The 21112-nt window shown below is 44.1% G+C and overlaps 1 protein-coding gene across 3 annotated transcripts in view; it reads right to left on the minus strand.

Moving 5' to 3' along the window:
- LOC119450890 (uncharacterized) overlaps window positions 1-21112 on the minus strand; it is a 177087-nt gene that overhangs the window by 71663 nt on the left and 84312 nt on the right. For all 3 annotated transcript variants that reach the window (XM_037714365.2, XM_037714364.2, XM_037714363.2), the window contains exon 3: window positions 4428-4629. In XM_037714365.2, the coding sequence (XP_037570293.1) occupies window positions 4428-4629 (202 nt within the window). The remainder of the gene's footprint in view (window positions 1-4427; window positions 4630-21112) is intronic.

The following is a 21112-nucleotide window of genomic DNA, read 5'->3' on the forward strand; positions in this document are numbered from 1 at the left end:
TTCGCCATTGGTTCCTTCTCATAAGCTTTCTTACAATTTAAATGCCAAATCAGTGTTATATAATTTTCTGCTCTCCGTCATAACGTTATTTGCTGGTGCCGATTTGTAAGCTAAAGAACTATTTGTTTAGCAAGCGGGCTCAGGCGCACATAAAACAGAAAACGAACACAAGAACGAGGGCCAGTGTCAACTAATTTATTCACCACCCGGTGCATAGATCATATATACAGGGTGTTCATTTTTAAGTGTTGCGGAATTTTTAGAAATCGCCTGTGGCAGGTAGCATAATTCTTATCATTGAACTGGGCTATTTGATGAGGCGGGCATTAGATGAACTAGAAATCGAAACACATATTCAACTAAATAACAAAAATTTACTAATGAAGTTCTTAGTTAATTACTTCAGGACACTTTGCAATTTACGAATTGTAGCCTGTGAGCTTGTCCGGCGTGTCCACTCGGAATTAATTTCGAGAATGACACCAGTTAGGAGATATGGGCCATCAAACTCGCCGTAAAAATGCAGTGTTGTTCCACTTACTTTTTTACCAAACGCTGTTTTATACATTGAAGCACAAAACTAAGTGTAACGCCGATGTATTGCGTCCCACAATTTGGGAAATATCTCGCAACTGGTGTCATCCTGGAAATTCATTTCAAGTGGATGCGTCTTGCAAACCCTCCAGCCATAATTCGAAAATTGCAATATGTGTCGTAAAGTAATTAACTAAGAAGCCCATTAGTAAATGTTTGTTCATTAGTTTAATATATGTTTCGATTTCTCGTGATACTAATGTCCGCCTCGAAGAATAATCCAACTCAACGATAAGAATTATGCTACCTGCCACAGGCGATTTTGAAAAATTCCGCAAGACTTAACTATGAACACGCAGTTAACAGGTGCATCATGACAATGAGTCACGTACTGAGAAGTGAAACATACATATCCATAATCTATTCTTGCAGCTATTCTGTATATAAAATGTCCGAGCCGTTCCCGCTCTTCCGCACTAATAATATTATTATTTTACGCTTGCAGGCGCGGCAATGCACATGTTCCCTAAGAACTTTGTTGAAAGTTCATGCTCGTGGTCCCAATCATTGACACAGCCTCTAGTTTGCTACATAGGGTTTGCCACACGACAGCGGCAACTCGTAGGCCACGACGGCTGCACACCTGACCGTCCGCCATAGTACGCAGTCTTGGCGTCCGGACTTACAGTGCAGAAAATTCGTGAGTGCAGGCCGGCCAACCTTCGTGATGCTAATAAAGCAATTAAGCTACCATAGCTCGTTGCCAGGTCTCTGAGTTTACGAGAGGTTTCTCGGACCTTGGGTGCCATTGATGTTCTATGCTCCTTGTTGGCAAGAATGGACGCTCTTATTGCTTTGATGTTCTTGCCAATTGTAACGAGGCTCGCCAAAGAGTCTCCCTTAAACCAAAAATGCTTGCGCGGGCTGATGGAGTAATGTATAAAAAGAATATGCAAAGAGTAGTTGAATGCTACAAAGCATGTTGAGAAGATTTCAAGGGGCCATTTTTTAATCAGAGGGTTGCGACTCTATTCTCCAGCACCCTGGAGTGCGCGGTATTGGATGACAGTAAATCTCCTAAGCCTTACCGCAAGCCGGACCACACCAAATAAACGGCACTACAGTTGCATTGGTTTCATTGTTACATCGAACAACCACTGGCTGCAAGCGCCCACAGCTAAACATAAATGTTCAACGCGGTGTAACTCTCCTCTCATTGGGACGTTTAGCTTTCAGGGTAACATCCGAAGCGATGTCAGTACTAAGCACTGAGCATACGAACATTGACACGAACGAGGAAGGAGATCTCGAGGCGGCATCTTTTTATTCCGTTAGCACAGTATAAAGCCTCATCCTGGACCATACAGGGTAAAAGCGTGATTTTGATATTATTTAGCTGTGATTCATGGCGCCGAAAACTTCTCTGCAGGTAAATGCAACCTCACAGAACTGTTAAGGCGATGTAAATAATCGCTAGGGGTGTGCAAATATCAAATGTCACCGAGTCGAATTGAATAGCGAGCGTTCTAATAATTCGATTCATGAATCGAATACGTATCACTGGATTATTCGAATATTCGATGTATAGACGCGTGCAGTACCACTTGCCGAGTGCGCCGCTGAGCCCCTCGTGAGATGCCGCCCAAGCACGTGCTTCACTTCGCCTTCGGCGCAAAAGGAGAGCCGAGGGCGTCGCGGATAAACCGCCCCGGCTGATGCGAAGGCTGACTTTGTCCCTGTGGGCCCTCCCCGAATGTCGTCCCGATGAGGGGTTCGCACACACCGCCAGAACGCCGCAATTTGTTGAGCGGCACCGCGTCGGTCGCCTCTGTCGGTACAAGGTTCGTCCGGGTCGGCAGGACCGACCGAATGCTAACGCGACCCGGAAAAAGGCAACGGCATGAAAAGCAGCGCTTGTTTCGTTAAGTGCAACGATCGGGCCGATTATCCGCCGACAGGCACGCAGATTGTGTTGGATTGGCGGTGACGAACTTCGCGCTGCTTCAACAGTCGTCAAGCTAACCCGCACGCGTGACCTCAGGCCATATCACATGATGATCCACGTGAAAAAAAATAATTAAATTATGGGGTTTTACGTGCCAGAACCACGATCTGTTTATGAGGCACGCAGTAGTGGGAGACTCCGGAAATTCGGACCTCCTGCGGTTCTTTTACGTACACCTAAATCTAAGTACACGGGTGTTTTCGTATTTTGCCGCCAGCGAGATGAGCCACCTGTATGAGCATACTAGCGGCAAGCATTCCGCGATGGCATGCATTTATGAAGAATACCACCCTCAGTAGTTGAAGTGGCGGTTTTCCAATTTTCAAACATTTCTTTTTGTAGCTTCGAGCAACCCGTCACAAGCTTAGGTTTGGATTCCGCAGGTTTGGCGAGAAAGTGTCATGGGGGTAGGGGGGGCTGGTTGCAAGTATCAGCGCGGGCGGCGGATCAACAAGAGGGGAGGGGGAGCGTCGCGCGAACTTGCCATGAGCCTGCACATTTCAGAATCTTTGACAGGTGGCAAATCACGCCGAAGCTGACAATGAAACGGCGTCTACGGCGCCTGCTCTTCACTGCCCGCGCCGGCTACTAGAGTGACGTGATGCGCAGTCCTTTCGTCTGTCGCGCAGATTGGTCTAACCCCCCTGCCGTAAAGTTAGAATAGGCCTTCTGCATTTTGGAGAAAAACTGGAAAGCAAAACTTTCTGTGCAATAAATAGAAGATTGTCGCGAAACACAGGTCCACTATTAAACTCAGCACCTCATTAGTATTCCGTACAAGAGAACGTAACTAATTCATTAGTTTAAGAGGAAACAATGCGCTTGATTCGACAGTTATTCTATCGATAGAGAAAATATTTTCCAGGCCTCCATATACTAGAACTGAGCGGTAATTAGTGATGACATAGTTCGGTTTTCTGATGACATAGTTCATACTAATTCGGTTTTGCCTTAAATAAGCTGTAGAAGCGTGAGCCGTTGGGTTAGTTGGTTCGACATGTGAGCGTCTTTTTCTGTCCTTTCCGCCTGTGTTCGTTTCATGGGCAATTCAGCGCTCTTCTACCTTCCAACCTTTAATAAGAGCACACCGTACTGTTTACCTTTTTTTCTATGTACCTATGTTACTGATAAATCTGGCTATATTCTTGCTATTAATGCTAGGAGACGTGTGTAGTACTGTATTTTCTCGCTCGAAATTAATAAGCATTAAATTTGGTGAAAACATATCTGATCTTCGATTTGATATTCGGTTTTGCTTTCTTGATTGGACTCGATATTTGAATCTAAAGTAGTATTCTGTATTCGCACACCCCTAAACATTGGACCTATTTCATGATTACAAGGTTACCAATCACAGTACTATTACCACACCGAAAACAAGAGCCACAAAACATATATCACATTAGATTTTCTAACGCGTGTTTTCAGATTCTATTTCTTGCTCTTATGAACTACTTGTGGTAAGATATTGATTTTCACAATTAATTTTGTAGCTATAACAAAACAAGCCAGCACACCAGAAACCGGCTATATTATAATGCATTGCACAATCAGTGTTAGTAGTTATCGTTAAGTGTGCTACCCTGTGTGCAACAAGGATTTTTGTCTCTCCCTAATCTAGTAGAATTCAACAACCGCGCTTTCTCAAATGAGCGACTGAACATGATAATCAAACTTTATTTTTTATTTAAATATTAATTATTTATTTATTTTCTTATTTATTTAATTATCGATTTATTTTTTTGGGACGAAACACAACATTTCTGTTGGGTTAGAACAAAAGGAGGTTATTGGCCTCCGGATAATGGTTCTGCGCCCACCTGGCTAGAAATGTCGTGGTAAAGTTTACCGATTCAATAAAAATATATGTCACATTTGCCTTACTTACATTCTGTGAGCGATGTTTTGGCGAGCACGATGCTTGCACCTGCGAAAACGCAGCCCCACATAGCAGCAAAGCTATAGACGCTGCTGTTAATGTGAACACAGACTCGGTCTCCGGGCTGAACACCATGCTTCTGGAATCCCACGGCGTAGCGTTGCATCAGCAAAAATAATTCTCTTCTTGTCAGCGAGACAAAGCCGTCAGCCTGCATTTCATTTAGCATATGTTATCGCTTGGCTAAAGTTTTTGATTCTCGTTTTATATAAGTACGCAAGAAAGTTCTAAAAAAGCAGACATAAGCGTGATTTTGACACTCCCCAACACAGCTTGTCACCGCAGCACACGTGCAGGGCTGCCCACGCTCTTCTTCTGAATAAAAATCACCCAGACTTATCGAAGGCCAAAAAAGCTGACCCTTTAATGTCACATAGGTCATCATGTAGCTCCATCATCATCATGAGCCTATCTTTATGTCCACTGCCTTAATGTCAAATAGAGCATCGGCTATCTCCGTTTGATCTCTTATCCACACCCCTCGGTTCCCGTCTGTTAATTTTATGCCTAACATGTTTCGTTCCATCACCCTTTGCGCGGTCCTTGGCTTCTTGAGTTTCTTTCACCATCATGATCAGCCTATTTTTATGTCCACTGCAGAACGAAGGCCTCTCGCTGTGATCTCCAATTACCCCTGTCTTGCGCTAGGTGATTCCTATTTCCACCTGCAATTTCATACTTTCATCACCCCACCTAGTTTTCTGCCGTCCTCGACTGCGCCTCCTTTTTCTTGGTACCCAATCTGTAACTCGAATGGTCCATCTACTACATCTACTCTATGCATTACATGGCCTGGCCAGCTCCATTTCTTTCTCCTAATGTCATCTAGAATATCCTCTACCCCCGTTTGTTCTCTGATCCACACCGCTCTCTTCCTGTCTCTTAACGTTACTCCTAAGATTTTTTGTTCCATTGCTCTTTGTGCGGTCCTTAACTTGTTCTCGAGCTTCTTTGTTAACCTCCAAGTTTCCTCCCCATGTGTTAGCCCCGGTAGAATGCAATGATTGTAGACTTTTCAACGACAGTAGCAAGTTCGCAGTCAGGATTTGGTAATACCTGCCGTATGCACTCCAACCCACCTTTATTGTTCTGTAAATTTACTTCTCATCATCAGGGTCCCCTGTCAGTAATTGACCTAGATAAATGTATCCCTGCACATACTGTAGCTGCTGATTGGCGATCATGAATTCAAACCTACCGTGCCAAGCCACTGAGCATTAACTTTTTCTTCTACATAACAATCTTCAATCCGACTCTGACACTTTCTCGGTTGAGGATTATCATTCAGTTGCTGCAATTCATGATGATGAAAGTAGTGTTTCGTGGCACTAGGGCCAGGGGCAGGCAAGCGCCAGGCTAGTGTAAATGTGTTCGAAGACGGGTGATGCAGTCGGAGAGGGGGATGTGACGGGGCTGTAAAGGGGCCTAAAAATAGTCGCTGTAAAGTGCGCAAAAACTACATGTTATAAGATTACGGCTATGGCTAATGAGGTGTACTATTAACATGAAAAATTAATTGCGGAAGTACAAAATATCATCAGATGCAATAATTGGTAAGAAGCACTACTGCCTAAACAGAGGATTGAAACAAATGGGACATGTGCTCTACAAATATATTACAGCGGCATCCTCTTGGGAGAGGGTGCGCTACAAATTTATTGGGGTAACAAAATGTAGCACAACATCGTTCAAGAAACCGAGGAGCATTGCTTTGGTGTTAGTTCTTCACCAAGAAACATGACAGGATAGAAGGAGAAATGATAATTATCATCAGCCTATATTTATGTGCACTGCCGGACGAAGGCCTTCCCTGTGATCTCCAATTACCCGTGTCTTACGTTAGCTGATTGCAGCTTGTGCCTGCAAATTTCCTAACTTCCTCACCCACCTAATTTTCTGCTGTCCTCAACTGCACTTCCCTTCTCTTGGTATCCATTCTGTAACTCTAATGGTCCACCGGTTATCCATCCTACGCATTACATGGCCTGCCCAGCTCCATTATTTCCGTTTAATGTCGACTAGAATATTGGTTATCCCCGTTTGTTCTCTGATCCACACCGCTCTGTTTCTGTCTATTAACGTTAGGCCTAACATTTTTTGTTACATCGGTCTTTGTGCGGTCTTTAACTTGTTCTCGAGCTTCTTTGTTAACCTACAAGTTTCTGCCCCCATACGTTAGTACCGGTAGAATGCAATGATGGTACACTTTTCTTTTCAACGGCAGTGGTAGGCTCCCAGTCAGGATTTGGCAAATCCCTGCCGTATGCACTCCAACCGAACTTTATTCATCTGTAAATTACTTCCTCATGATCTCTCACTCTCTCTGATCATAAGAGAAATGATAGCGATATGCTAGTGGAAAACTTTTCATTCGCTCTGTTTCGGCTTTGCGACGATCCACGAGGACGTAGAGGACTCTCAGCCTCTCACCACATTTTGCGCAGGTTGGTGGTTGATTTCCAGTGAGCAAAAAACAATGTGTGCCATATGTGTGTTCTATTTGAGCTATTTGAGACGACATGATAGGACATCTGTTCATCGTGTTTTCGTTGGGGAGGGTCAGTAACCTAACTGCGGCTTAATTAAGTGAAGCTTATTATATTGAAGCGAAGTAAGCTGCCCACTACAGGCACCGATCGTCATAATTCAGCTGCCCACTACAGGCACAAGATCGCCAGAGAGAAGACGACGAAGGGCGAAGGTGTCCGCGCGTTCTCTTGAGTGTCGGCCATCATTAAAGAAGGCTGTTCTCTTTCGGCGAGCTCGAATGAATTGTCTTCGTGACATTTTACTGGTGTAGGTGCGAGGTATATGATACCATTGCCGGAGACGCAGCGTACCCCTGACTTATCGCCAGTGAGTAGTCCGGGAGAGATTACTCCAGTACACGTACGCACCAGCCGCCGTCATCAAGGGCTCCAACCTGAACACGGTCTGTAGCCCGATCGTATCCGGACGATGAACCTGAGCGCACAGTCTCCTGCGGCTGCGGCTGTTTCGTCGGCGCAGTTCATCGTCAACCAGCCACAGACGCTGATTGCATTCCACGGAGAAGCTACTGAAGACGTGGAAAATTAGCTATACAATTTCGAGCGGGTCGCCGAATGCAACTGATGTAACGAATAGCGCAAGTTGCGCAACGTGTACTTAGCGCTCTAAGACTCCACGAGGAAGTGGTTCCATAACCACGAAGCGACATGTCCGAATTCGTGCCATATTGCAACATGGACAGGAAGGAACGAGCGGAACTGGCAATACAGGCAAGATTTCAAGCCCCGAGCGAGAGCGTCACCACGTATACTGAAGCCATGTCTCGGCTCTTCAGACGTGCAGATGCCTCAATGGCCGAAGACAAGAAGGTGCGACACTTGATGCGAGGTGTGAAGCAAGAGATCTTTGCTGGACTTATTCGGAATCCACCCACAACACTTGTAGACTTCCTTGCTGAAGCGACAGCAATGGAAAGGGCCCTTCGTCAGCGTGCCACACAATACAGCCGCAACGTGATGGAACATTCGCACAGCCCCTCTAGCATGACTTCGGAAAAGCACCTCGAGGACCTACGCGAATTGATCAGGGCTGTGGTAAGAGCTCCACAAAATGCAGGTAACCGACGCGCCGACAGCCCGAATTTCTCTGGCGGAGATAGTGCGCGACGTGATAGGCAAGCCGTCCAAGCTCCTGAACGCTACGAGGTACCACAACAGCTGGAGCCAGTCCGAATGACTTATGCGGACGCCGTACGACGACCGTCGCTGTACGGCCCCTCAAACGTCATGCGTCCCTCCGAACAAACAAGTAGTGTTCAGGCGTCGCAGTCCACCGTCCATCGAGGAGTCGAGGCCCAGAAAAAGCGACGTCTGGCGCTTTTTCACCTCAGGCCCCTATGTTTTCATCTAGACCGCTATGTTTTCATTGCGGAGAGGCTGGCCACGTCTACAGGATGTGCCCCTATCGACGCGTGGGCCTCCACGGCTTCCCTCCAGGTGCACCTCATCCACGACCTGGCCAGCGCCCGATGGTGATAGATAACTTCATCGCGAATCGCGACAGTTCATTCGAGCAGCGATGGCATGAGCCCCGTTCTGCATCGCCTGCTCGATACCGATCGCCAAGTCCCTCATTTCATCGAGACGCTCGTAGACGTCGTTCACCCAGCCCTGCAAACCCGAAAAACTGAGTCCAGCGACCACCGGAGGTGAGGCCCCTGACGTCGAGCGCTTTGCATATCCTCCATCACGACGACAACGACAACTCACGGACGTTCGGTCACACTTCGGTGCCCAAATGAAAGTGTTAACGTCAGACATACTGTTTACCATGGACGACGAAGTTACAGCTTTAATTGACACTGGTGCGGACAGCTCGATTATGAGCAGAGACCCAAGTAACGCAAAATGTTGCCGTAACGTTCTCTGAATGTGCACAAATGTCGGCGTATAACGTTGCCTACATGCTGCTAATGCCCTCTTTTTGATCGCCAGACAACGTTGGGCCGTAACGTAGTGGCAGCGTTAAACAGCACATTCACGACGTTAACATAATGTTAACAGAACTTCCTGGCAACGTAATGTGGATGTTGCCTTTTGTCACTTCAGCTTGCAGGCAACGTACGTATGTGACGTTCAAGCAACACTCAACTGACATCGCAGAATATTTGTAGACATACATAACAGCAGTGCTGTCAGCATGACATGGCTGACAGCACCGCAAACCCTTAAATTTATATTTGCTTGACAGATAATTTACTCTAGTACTTTTCATGTTGCATATGCATGAAAATGTGAAACAAGAATTAGTGAAAAACAGCGTTTTTTACGTATATATCTTGTGTAGCTTACCAAGATATCTGTGTACCTTACCTTGTGGTAAGATACACTATATACGTAAAAGAATGCTGTTTTCACCAGTTCTTGTTTACATTTTCATGCATATACGACATGAAAACTACTAGAATGCATTATCTGTCAAACAAATATAAATTTAAGGGTTTGCGGTGCTGTCAGCCGTGTAATGCTGACAGCACTGCTGTGCGGGCAGCTCATCTGTCTTGCACTATATATAGTACCAACGCGCCCTAAGCCAGAATCTTTAAAGTGTTTCACATGGTGGTTTGCCTGACTTGTCTTGCTGTTGCCCATAGCACAGCATATAAATGCTAACTGCCAGTAAAAGTGCACAATGCAAAGCTGCGAATTGGTTCATAAGAACAATTTTTCATTTTGGCTATAACAGCAAGAGAAGCAGCATGCACGTCCAATGTGCAGATGTTCTCGTATAAAGGTTCTCGCAGCAGGAAAGTAAATATATTCCACAAATGTTCATTTCTTAAACATATCATTTAGGCTTAGACCACAGAAAAAAGTCAGTCTTTTCTTCCGATTTGCTGCTCTAAAAATCAGGTGTCGGTAGCTGCATGTGCTTTCAAGAAATTGCATAATAGCCAACATCAGCTGCTAAGAACAAATGCTAGTATGTAGGAATTGTTTGTGCAGGAGGAATATGTGGTGGTTGAATATGCACCCATGAATATGCATTGGCCCACCTTAAATAATACTGAATGCCATAGACAAACCTGGTTATAATGTCAAACCATGCATTTATTTACTGTCTGCTTACATCAACCTGGCAAACAAATGACACTTATATAACAGTAACTTAAAAACTGATAACACACTGATAACACACTTAAATATAATTTCTATTAAATATCAAGGTCTTCTATCGCATATTAAGACTCTACTAACAGCTACAACTACAACAAAATATCTTTTGCCTTCCCATGTAGGTCAAACTTCGATAGTTTTTGCTTTTTGTCGAGTTCCCTTATTTCAATGGCAGAACACAATTTATACTTCTTAATAACAACACAAATACTGTCCTCCTTCACTTTGTAATGTACAACACAACACAGTAACACTGCGGTTGGATACTATCTCCTGCCAAGCATCCAGCCGGTCTTTTTGCCTAAGCTTGCAGACATGACAGCAAGTGTGAAGTAGTCAACACAACCCAAGGCGTAGAGTAACAGAAAGTCATCCAAGCACTGACAGCCAGCCATCACTTTTGCAGAGGATGGCCAGCAGCACAAGTGATGCACACATGCCCCCCTCGGTAGCTTCACTTGCATCCAGACCTCACTGGTTTCCAAGTCAATAATGTGGTAACCTGCAGAGACATCAATTACATCAAACTATAAAGTGCCATCTGAAACACTGAAGTAAGCCATGTTTACTGTGAAACCAGGCTATAAAAATGCTTACAAACAACTTAAGCTTCGCATAACTGTGCAACAAACAATAGTGACTTTACGCAGAAGAATAATGGAAAACATCAAAAGCAAATTTCAGTAAAACCTAACCATTATAGCTATAAGTTTGGACACAAGAGCAAGGAAAGCACAATAAACAATACCCACAACTTCCTTTATTGCACTAAGCAGTTAAGACGTTAGTATCAATATATTCCTTTAACATAAAGCTTCCTTGCAATGCCACGGCTGCTTGTTACTTCCGGTTCAGTCTTGGAAGAAAACAAAAATTAACAAATGATGTGACTGCTCTACCACGGTACCAAAACCACATTTCATTCGTGATGAAAGTTCCAATGAGTGAGTGATAAATTTGCCTTGTTGGTACAACATATTGGTGAATTGCAGCACAGATATTGACGACACAAAAGACGAGACAATAGACGTGTGCTGGCTTCCAACAAAAAGCTTTATTTTCCGCGACCCAGGTTTATAGCCGTCACTCATCACATTGCACACGCGCAATTCACACTCTTAGGAAGGTCAACTCTGATAAGTGTACAGATGCTGACACACACAGAGCCAAGTCGCGCAATCTTTTCAGCTTCAATAATTTCACGTGTTAATTGATCACCGCTTCTGGTGACAACAGTACACCGAGCAAACAATGGTTCACAGGCACACGAACTGCAACAACATGCAAGCCAACTGTCATGCATGTTTTTCTTGACATTGTATGAGTGTTCTCTCAGCTGGTCATTGATACAGCGTCCTGTTTGGCCTATGTACTGTTTACAACAAGAAAGAGAGGTACAGTAATTCATGTTGCTAACGTAGGTGACGAACAGATTTTTGTGCTTTTTGTTACACTTGTGTGCTGCGCTGAATCATTTCCTTTGATTACACAACATTATAAGCTTCTGAGGTGCAAAGAAGACAACTTTAACTTTGGAACGATCTGCAGTTTTCACGATACTGTGAGACAGCTTATGAATGTATGGTATGACAGCCACTTTAAGTCTGTCAGATGGAGTGATCACATGGCAACCACTCGGTGCATGCGCTTTTCAGAGTAGAGGTCATGTGGTCACTGCATCTGACAGACATAAAACTGGCCGTCATACCCTACATTCATAAGCTCTCACAATATCAGGAAAATTGCATATCATTCAAAAGTTGTGTAATCAAAAGCAATGTCACAGCACGCCACACATATGCAACAAAACACCAAATTCCGTTTGTCACCTGTGTTAGCAACGTGGTTTATTGTATTCCCCCTGTGGTAAACAGTATATAGGTCAAATGGGACGCTGTATCAATCACCGGCTGAGAGAACACTCATACAATGTCAAGAAAAATGTGCGTGACAGTAGGCTTGAATGTCATTGCAGTTCGTGTGACTGTGAACCGTCGTTTTCTCAGTGTACTGTTTCCAGCAGAAGCGGTGATCAACTAACACATAAAATAATTGAGGCTGAAAAGATTTCGCGACTTGGCTCTGTGTGTATTAGCGCACCATCTGTACACTTGTCAGACAGAGTTTACTTTCTTCCTAAGGGTGCGAATTGCGCATGTGCAATGCAGTGACTGATGGCTATAAACATGGGCCAGCAAAAATACAGCTTTTTTGTTAAAGAGTTGCCGTATGTCTCTCGTCTTGACTCTTCTGTTGTTGCCTACATCTGAACTGCAATTCAGTGCCTGAACGACCGGCTAGGACTACGCTACAGGTGTTGCATATCGGGAGAAGGGTTGAACATTGCTCTACACTGCAAAATTTGTCGTTGCTATCCGCGGATGACGAATGCGAAAGTTCTGGCCGTGGAAAAACCAATTTAGAACGCGAGCTTTTGGAAGCGGTGTTAATCGAAATTTCTGGACCTGATAAGTAGGTTAGCACCACTTCGCAGGCACTTTTAAACAAAGAAATGCAACTCATGAGTAGCCACATATAAGCTGGTTTGTTAAGTCTTCTTTTGTTTCTTTTGAAAGACGATAATGTTTTTTGGGCTACCTAAACGCGAAAAACTTTGTCACTCGATTTAACCGCTCGGCGAAAACCAAGCATCAGAACATGATTTTTTCCTCCTCAGGGGCACCACATTTCGAAAGATATGCATCAAATGCATCTGGAAGGTTAATCATTTCGGTGCAATACATGTATTGTTACAAACATTACAAAAACGAACTTGAAAAAATGTGAATGATACTTACTACCCACAGCTTCTAATTTATCGGGGCTCAATGTCGACTTCTCAACAGCATTGTCGTCCTTCAAGCACCGACAAGGAGCCCCTGTGATGCTCCTACGCCGAGCGCCAGGGCTCCCCACATCAGTTATGCCAGTTCTTTGCAGAACAGGGAATCCCGGCGATGGCACTGGAGCAGGCCCCAGTTATCATTGCCAATGTATACAACACTTTCTAGGTGTACCTGCAATAAAAAATGGCAGAGACACATTAAGACTGCTTACGTGTGGGAACGTGAAAGCACCTTTAGTCAACCAAATGGCTGGAATGTGACGTGCACAGTGTGACACGCACTAGGCACACCTTAAGTCAGCCAGAACCAAAGAGCTGCCGTGGCATAAGGGAAGCGTGCTCCTTCCACACTCCAGCTCTATTCCCACCCAGTCTGCATAACTTTCTTATTAAAGCAATTAATTTGCTTTGTTTACATGAACCTACCTAAATTTGACATCACTCCAAGCGTTTTGATGTGCTTTTATTGCTTGTGCAATAGGCCATCGGTTTTATGTCAATAAGTGCTGGTAGCAAAAAGAAGTATGCCTAACCGTGCGATAAATGTAACCGGAAATGGCAGGTACGTCCAGTGGCATTAGTGTAGGGGCTGCACACACAATTATAGAGCTTACCCTGTTTCAAATTTATTTTAAAGAGTAGTTTCAGTGAACCCAAGTAGAGTCTCAGCTTTTTGCAGTGCAGGAACAGGTACAGTTTGTGCCAGCCAACCAGATGAAGAGCTCTCCTAGTAACTGTCTCTAATCACCCTCTCAGCAATTAGTGATAGCCAAAATACAGCTTGTATCTCTACAACTGACACATGTCCCATTTCCTTAATGTGGTATTCGTCACTGATTTTGATGGTCAATTGGTTGCCATAGATGAACAATCGAAATCTGGCGCGCAGCACCAGTCGTGTCAGTACATCGTCAAGTGGCACGAACATATTTCTCCCTTGAGTGAATTATGGTGCTCTCCTGGGCACATGTTGAGGCACCAGCCAGTCTGCTCCATGTACATTTGACCGAATATATACATGATCAAAGAAACAGACTATGCTACCCCTGACGAACACAAGACAAATTGGGTTCCATCTTTAACTCAGCAAGCCTCAATTCTCATGTGGACTGCTATGCACGCACAATTCCAGCGAAAAATAAAGTAGACAGGATATGCACGACAGTCCACAAGTGAATTGAGAAAGGCGAGCAGGCAAGGGAGGTTTGCTTGGTTAAAGATACCACCAAATTTGTCTAGTGTGTATTAGAGGCAGCTCACTGTATTCCTTTCACACCTGGTCAAATGTACACAGAGCAGACTGGCCGGTTACTAAATTTGCCAAATAAATTCCCATATTTCACTCAAAAGACCAGCATGCTCGTCCAGTTTGGCCGTGCATTGCCGCGATAGGACTTCAGGCTGGATTAAGATCATCTGTTTTCACCTACGGTGAAAAATTGACACGAGAGATCAGTGAGGCATACCACATAAACAAGACATGCGAGCCAGACCCTATGATCAATTCATGAAATAAAAGGCGTCCTTTCTAGATGACAAGTGATTGAAGTTAGTCTGCGCATATTTACTTTCCTTTTTACACAAATACCATTTATTGTGATTTTATGCCTTTATATTACAACTTACGCCTTCCCCTGAACGAAATTGTGCACAACATAAGCACACATCCAGTGCTGCTATTTTTAATCCTTCCATCAAAATAAATGGTCAGTTAGCAGCAGTCATGTTGTATGGTACCTTTTTCCTCCCCATGTAAATTCTGCCCTGAAAAGTTACATGAACTGACCGGCAAACTCATAAGTACACTACAAATTTCACCTAGCAAACACGGCTGGTTCTCAGAAAATGCACAAATACGGTGATAGGTATCTGTTGGCATCCTGTAGCAATAGTAAGTGCCAGTTAGCTTCGACACTAGACAGTTTTAGTATAGCATATGCAACTAATAGCGTACGCCTATACGCTATAGTACAGCGTACGCTAAACAGCACACATTTATTACAGTTTTAGTTGGCCTGCGAGATCTTCTGATCTCAGAGGCCATATGCCATCGTCGCACCTATCTCTCGACTTCACTGACAGGTGGCGCTGACATATCTCGGAGGTTTCCCTCGTTAGGCTTCGTGTCGTTCGAAACGAGAAGCGATCTCGAAAACTCCACAAGGTTAACCATATTACACTGTTGTCAAAGCGGCCTGAGGGTAAGCGAAAGCTGTTTACACAGTCATTTGCTACGAACGAAGCGAATTCTGCAAAAGCCATGCCAAATTCAATTCGAAGCGGGCAGCGGGGACCGCCGCCATGTTTAACGTAAACTACGCAAACCACGCACAGACGGCAATGCTAAATCTGAGAAATAGCATGCATATGCTATCGGTCGGATAGCGTTCTGCACATGCGCAGTGATGACCCGCTATTTTATAGCGTACGCAATGACACAGCGTACGCTAAACTAAAACTGTCTACTGCTGCAATACTTCACCTGTCAGGCATCTAAAGTGTTTAAGACACCACATAAGTGTAAGTGCACAACAAAAACAAGCGGCGCATCAACCATAAATTTGACTTGAGAGTAGTGACAACATAGGCTGTTTCGTGTAGCTAAAACACTAGCCAATATGTAGAAAGTATATGCACAAGTATACATACCTATATATATTTGCCTACCTAACTTGAAACTATAAGAGTTGCAGTGCATATCATGCTTGTTCTAGATACTGGTATTTTTGACAAAAATACTCTTAGAATTAGATATAATGCTTTTTCAATTCATCCAGCCAGTAAATGAAGTCGTACACATATCATTCTAATTTGGACTTGCAGGTTGAACATATTCTGACCTGAGCAGCGCCAAGCAGAATGAATAGACCGAATGCCCACTGTGCTGACCAAATACACAGGATGAAACAGAAAATATGGAAAGAGACCCCAAAGTATTAGAAATACTTCTTGACAGCTGTAGAATTAGGGCTTGTTGGTTCATTGTCACTATTAAAATTACACTAAAGCCAATCAGAATGTTTTGTATGGTGTAGTTAAAATCAATTTCATTTGACGAGCAACATTGCAATAACCAGCAAACATGTCAAGAGCAAGCAGACATGTGCGAAATAGTGTGCTTTTTTAATAATAGAGCATCAATACAATGAACTACCTACCAGTTAGCTATGTGTTCTATGCTGTATTAACTTGAAAAAAAAAGAAAAATAATGTAACTGGACACAGACTCGCAACTGCTACAATGCCTACTTGCATGAATGGGGATAGCTTGCCAAGAATATAAAAAAATGGGAGAGAAAAAAGCAAGCTTACTAGAAAACACTTCAGAACTGTAGTAACTGCACCACAGTGAATACTGGCCTTAATGTATCATTTCAAGAAGTTTAAGTTCATCAAATGTGTATTTGCCAGTGGCAGTTATTCTTGGAACAAGACAGAAATAATCGTGAATATGAATGTTAAACAATGGTAAGCACCCTGTGTGCTTACACCTATGACATATTTGGCCCAGTACACTTTGAATTCTTATATGCGCAGAAGCTGCACAAGAATGTAGTGTAAACACTGAAAATTCGGAAATAAAACCCTACAGCATAGGGAACAGTTTCAAAACAAGAAAACCAAAGTGAAAAGTGATAAATAGAGTGTGTACTAAGCAAAAGTAAAATGTAACTTGCAGCCAAGCGATTGATGCAAGAAAAAATACTTAACATCAGGACATGTTAGGTCTACTTTTATATAGAACACAATAAGGTGTGCATAACACCTATGAACACAAATAAACAGCAAGTTGCATAAATATTTGGGCTAACTAGTAAGCTGTGTTGACTAATGTCGATTAACTTATCCACAAATGATACCGAGATAAGACTTTTTGGAACACATAAACTACATACATACTTACCTGACCCGACCATCCAGATTACACGCTGCACTACGGCAGGCATAGCCAATGGGTCTGGTGGCTCCTCCGTTATGTGGGCACTGTTATGGATCACAGCCTCGCCACTATAAATTAAGTTCTGTGTTAACTTATAGCAGTGGCACGTAGCTTTATAAAGCTGTCAAATTGTCTACACATGCATGGAGCATCTAAATATAGTCACAAAAACAATGTTTGCATTATTGCAGGGTGGCAACAGAGCACAAAGTAGAAGTCACTGATGAATGTCTTGATAATGGGGACCCTTTGATCACAGTAAAATCATTGACACGCAGCAGCACATAGCAAAGAAATGTTTGCTTGCAAAAACAATTCATTTTTTTCATGACTCAGTTTAACTTTCCCCTGTCATGTTTAGTTACGTATAAGGTATGTCAAATACTTGTCTTAAAAAGTAAGTTGGACAAGTAGGAAGCTGCGATTGCGTAATTTTTTTCTCTAAAACTGTCGTAAACCGAAAACTTCGTAAGCAGATATTATTTACGAGGTCGAGGCAAGGAAACAAGTTTCCTTGCCATGTAAGCAAGGAAACGTCATTGCAATGAGAATCGGTGAAGAGGCAAATGAGTCGTTATTATGCAACTTCAGCAGAAAAGCGGGAGCTCACGCGCAGCACGCACATGATAAACACGATTATTTTCGAACGTTGTTTCTCATCGGAAGAAAACGCTTATCAAGATTTTCAATTTCGCATCGACGCAATAAACTTGCGTAACTAAGTGCTGACAACCAGCGTTCAGCAAGCATCAGCACAGGTATCACTGTTGTCGCGGGACTTCTATTTCATACGCTCGCGCACGATATGCACGCACGAGAAGCTCACACAACACGCGTGTAGTTAGCCAGCACGATTGCTTACCTTTTGAATGGTACGACGCGGTCGCGAAGCGCTCTCCAAGTTGCCGGTGCTGCGTCGACGATGTTACTCCCCGCATACATGCCGCTGCGTAGTGGACGAGCTGAGGCGCGCTAACACACATTATTTCTTTGCGACGTCCACCCAACTTTCCACAACGAGAACAAAGAGGCCGCACTCCACGGCGTAAAAGCGTTGGACCACATTTGCCTGGCGCGCCATGCATACGGCGAGTTTGCAGCATGACACAAGGTATCTTCAGGCACTTCTGTGCTCGCTAACTGCGACCCACTTCATAACAGCAAACACAAAAACACACTATCAAGCAAACGCGACGCTCGTAGCACCCCGCACATACGACCGCCATCACAGAACATGGAGGAAAAACAATAGCGCCACCTGCATACTTGTGAGAATGTTGTGGCCTCTGTGATGACAAAAATATTAACCAGTACACTCGCATACTAAAATTTTGTGCCGGATTACACACAACTACCTATAGATGTTGCGAGACAAAATAACCGTAGAACAATTTATATTTTACACTATAGTTTAGCGTAGAAACAAATTTTATAACGTATTTTACCGTTGAATTGCTTCAGCCGTCTGCAGCCAGCATAAGCATGGCCTTCGAGATTCGTTTACCTTATCCTTATCAAGCCGTCGCTGTGGCATGGTTTGAACGGTTTGGGCTGTCTCGAAGCCAATCCATGACGTTTAGCGATGCTGCCTACTTTTCCTTCGCCGTCACTTAGTTTTAAATAACTTTCTGATGTCGTCAACATGAATTGTAGCCTCAGGAATTGTTGACATGATATCGGAGGTACAGATGTGCAGTGTTCGATGTTTCCGTGCGCGTTGTGACTGTTTCAGTCGGAAAGGATCAAATCCATGAGGGTTGACAGCTCGTGTGGCACAGGTTGCACCCGTATCGTCCGCATTTCCTTTCGTGTCGGTGTGTTGAATGGGCGCGGGTTTTGCTTCTGTCGTCCGTACCTTCTGTGTTTATCGTGCGGCTCGCGAAGATTACTCCTAAAAAAACATGTCTGCAGCGTGCATGTGTCCTGTGTGGTGTGTGAAACAAATGTGCGCTGGTGTACGATGTGTTTGCAGCCGTATTGGTGGCTTATAGACCTTTGCTCTAGTGCCGTTTCTATGATGTAAACCATACGTGAACTGAAAAAATGCACTGTTTTTCATATGGACAAGTAGATATGATCTGTGTGTATTCACTGTGCAGTGTGGATGTGTTCATAATTTTTATGAAGCTCGTATCATGAGGCTTGTGCCTATTCATGATGACCCTTGCTTAATGTTTCCACGTTTAGGGGCATGTGGCGTGCAAGCAGTCACAAAGTCTTGTGCATTTGGTGTGGAAGAAGGGAATACTTTTATGCGTAACTTTGTCTATTATAGGTGAACCGTTGCAATAATTAGCATTTTTTCCATGTGAATGCTTCTGCCATTTGATATAATTTGTAGCAGATCTTATCTCTGGAGAAGCATAATAAACATAATTTAACATGGTGTTCCTTAGAAGACATTAATTACTGCATAACCACTATACATCTCCATACCTCACTGTATGATAAACATGAATGTTCAGTTGAAAATGAAAATATCTTATAGTTGCATGGAACGTATACATATGAATTGCTACAGCAGCCTGGCATCACATTAATGTCAATATTGGTGACATCCGGCAACGTTCTGGGAACGTGCTGTTTTGTAACGTTGCTACATTGATACCATTTACACGTTAAATTGATGTTTACATGCAACGTTGACACAACGTGGGTGTCGGGACGTTGCTGTGACATTTATTTGTGACATCACTTGAACGTACAGCTGGCAACGTACATTCAACGTTGAGGTTGGCTGTTTAACGTTGCCTGACATTTGTTACAATCAGGCAACGTTTACGCTACGGTCTGTGTTACTTGGGGAGCTTGCGTCAAAGTTAAAGAAAGTTTTTACACAGTGGACTGGATCGCATGTGCGTACTGCTGGAGGGAATCTACGAATTCCCGTGGGCAGATGTACCGCTTGGGTGAATATTCGTGGATTTACGTACATCGGGGTTTTCATTATTCTGCCCAGCTGCTCGAGGGACTTGATACTCGGCATGGACTTTCTACAGGCGAATGGAGCCATAATTACTCAGGAAAAATTGAGCGTGACGTTCTCTACGGCAAAAGCCATAGCAAGCTACCCTAGCGACGAGAATAACACCGAAAGCGCCTTGCGCATCGTCGAAGACAGCATAACGGTACCGCCAAGAAGCAGCCTACTGACCCTGGTAACGTGCGATGCATTCGACAGCTATGAGGGCATCACGGAGGCAAACATTCCGTTAATGCTTGAGCGGAACATCTGCATTGCACGGGGCCTCGTCAAGCTTCAGCACAGACGCTCATTAGTCCTGATGACAAACTTCAGCAACGAATATCAGCGCTTACTTACCGCAAGGCACAGCTGTCGCCTTCCTCCATGAAATTGCTGCCTTCACTGATGTCGCCTCGCTAGAAACTGCTTCCCCTAATTCATCGAAAGAGGTCAACCTCGGTCCGTTTCCTACGTCGTCCGCAGGAAACAAATGGATAGTCGTCGCAACGTACTACCTAACGAGGTACGCAGAAACCAAAGCTGTGCCCCGCGGAACCGCTATACAGAAGTCGCAAAGTTTTTTGTCCATGAAATCGTACTACGTCATGGGGCCCCTTCCATCTTAATAACTTATCGAGGAACTGCGTTTACTACTGACTTAATGCAGGAGGTCGTCACGCTGTCCCACACCAATCATCGGAAAAGCACGGAATATAATCCACAAACTAATGTACTAACCGAGCGCCTCAACAGAACTATGGCCGATATGATCTCGATGTACATTGACGTAGAGCACAAGTCCTGGGACCAAATTCTACCATACTGGCATTCGCATACAATGCGGCTGTGCAGGAAACCACCCGATTCACGCCATTTGAACAGGTGTATGGGCGCTGCGTAACAACACCTTCAGACGCCATGCTCCCGGTAGACAACGAAAGAACAAGAAGTGACAACGCTGACGACATCACCCAGAAAGCCGATGAAGCTCGACAGCTTGCTCGCAACCGCATCCGCAACCATCAGAGTGCCGACGCCCGCTGTTACAACAGTGGCCGAAGGAACACTCAGTATGAACCCGGCGACTACCATTGGGTGTGAACACCCGTCCGTCATCCGGGGCAGTCGGAAAAATTACTGCGCAGATACTTTGGCCCGTACAAAATTGTCAGGCGACTCAGCGACGTGAACTACGAAGTCGTCCCTCAGAGTACTAAT

This window comes from Dermacentor silvarum, chromosome 4 (assembly GCF_013339745.2).
Source record: "Dermacentor silvarum isolate Dsil-2018 chromosome 4, BIME_Dsil_1.4, whole genome shotgun sequence".
Classification (NCBI taxonomy): domain Eukaryota; kingdom Metazoa; phylum Arthropoda; class Arachnida; order Ixodida; family Ixodidae; genus Dermacentor; species Dermacentor silvarum.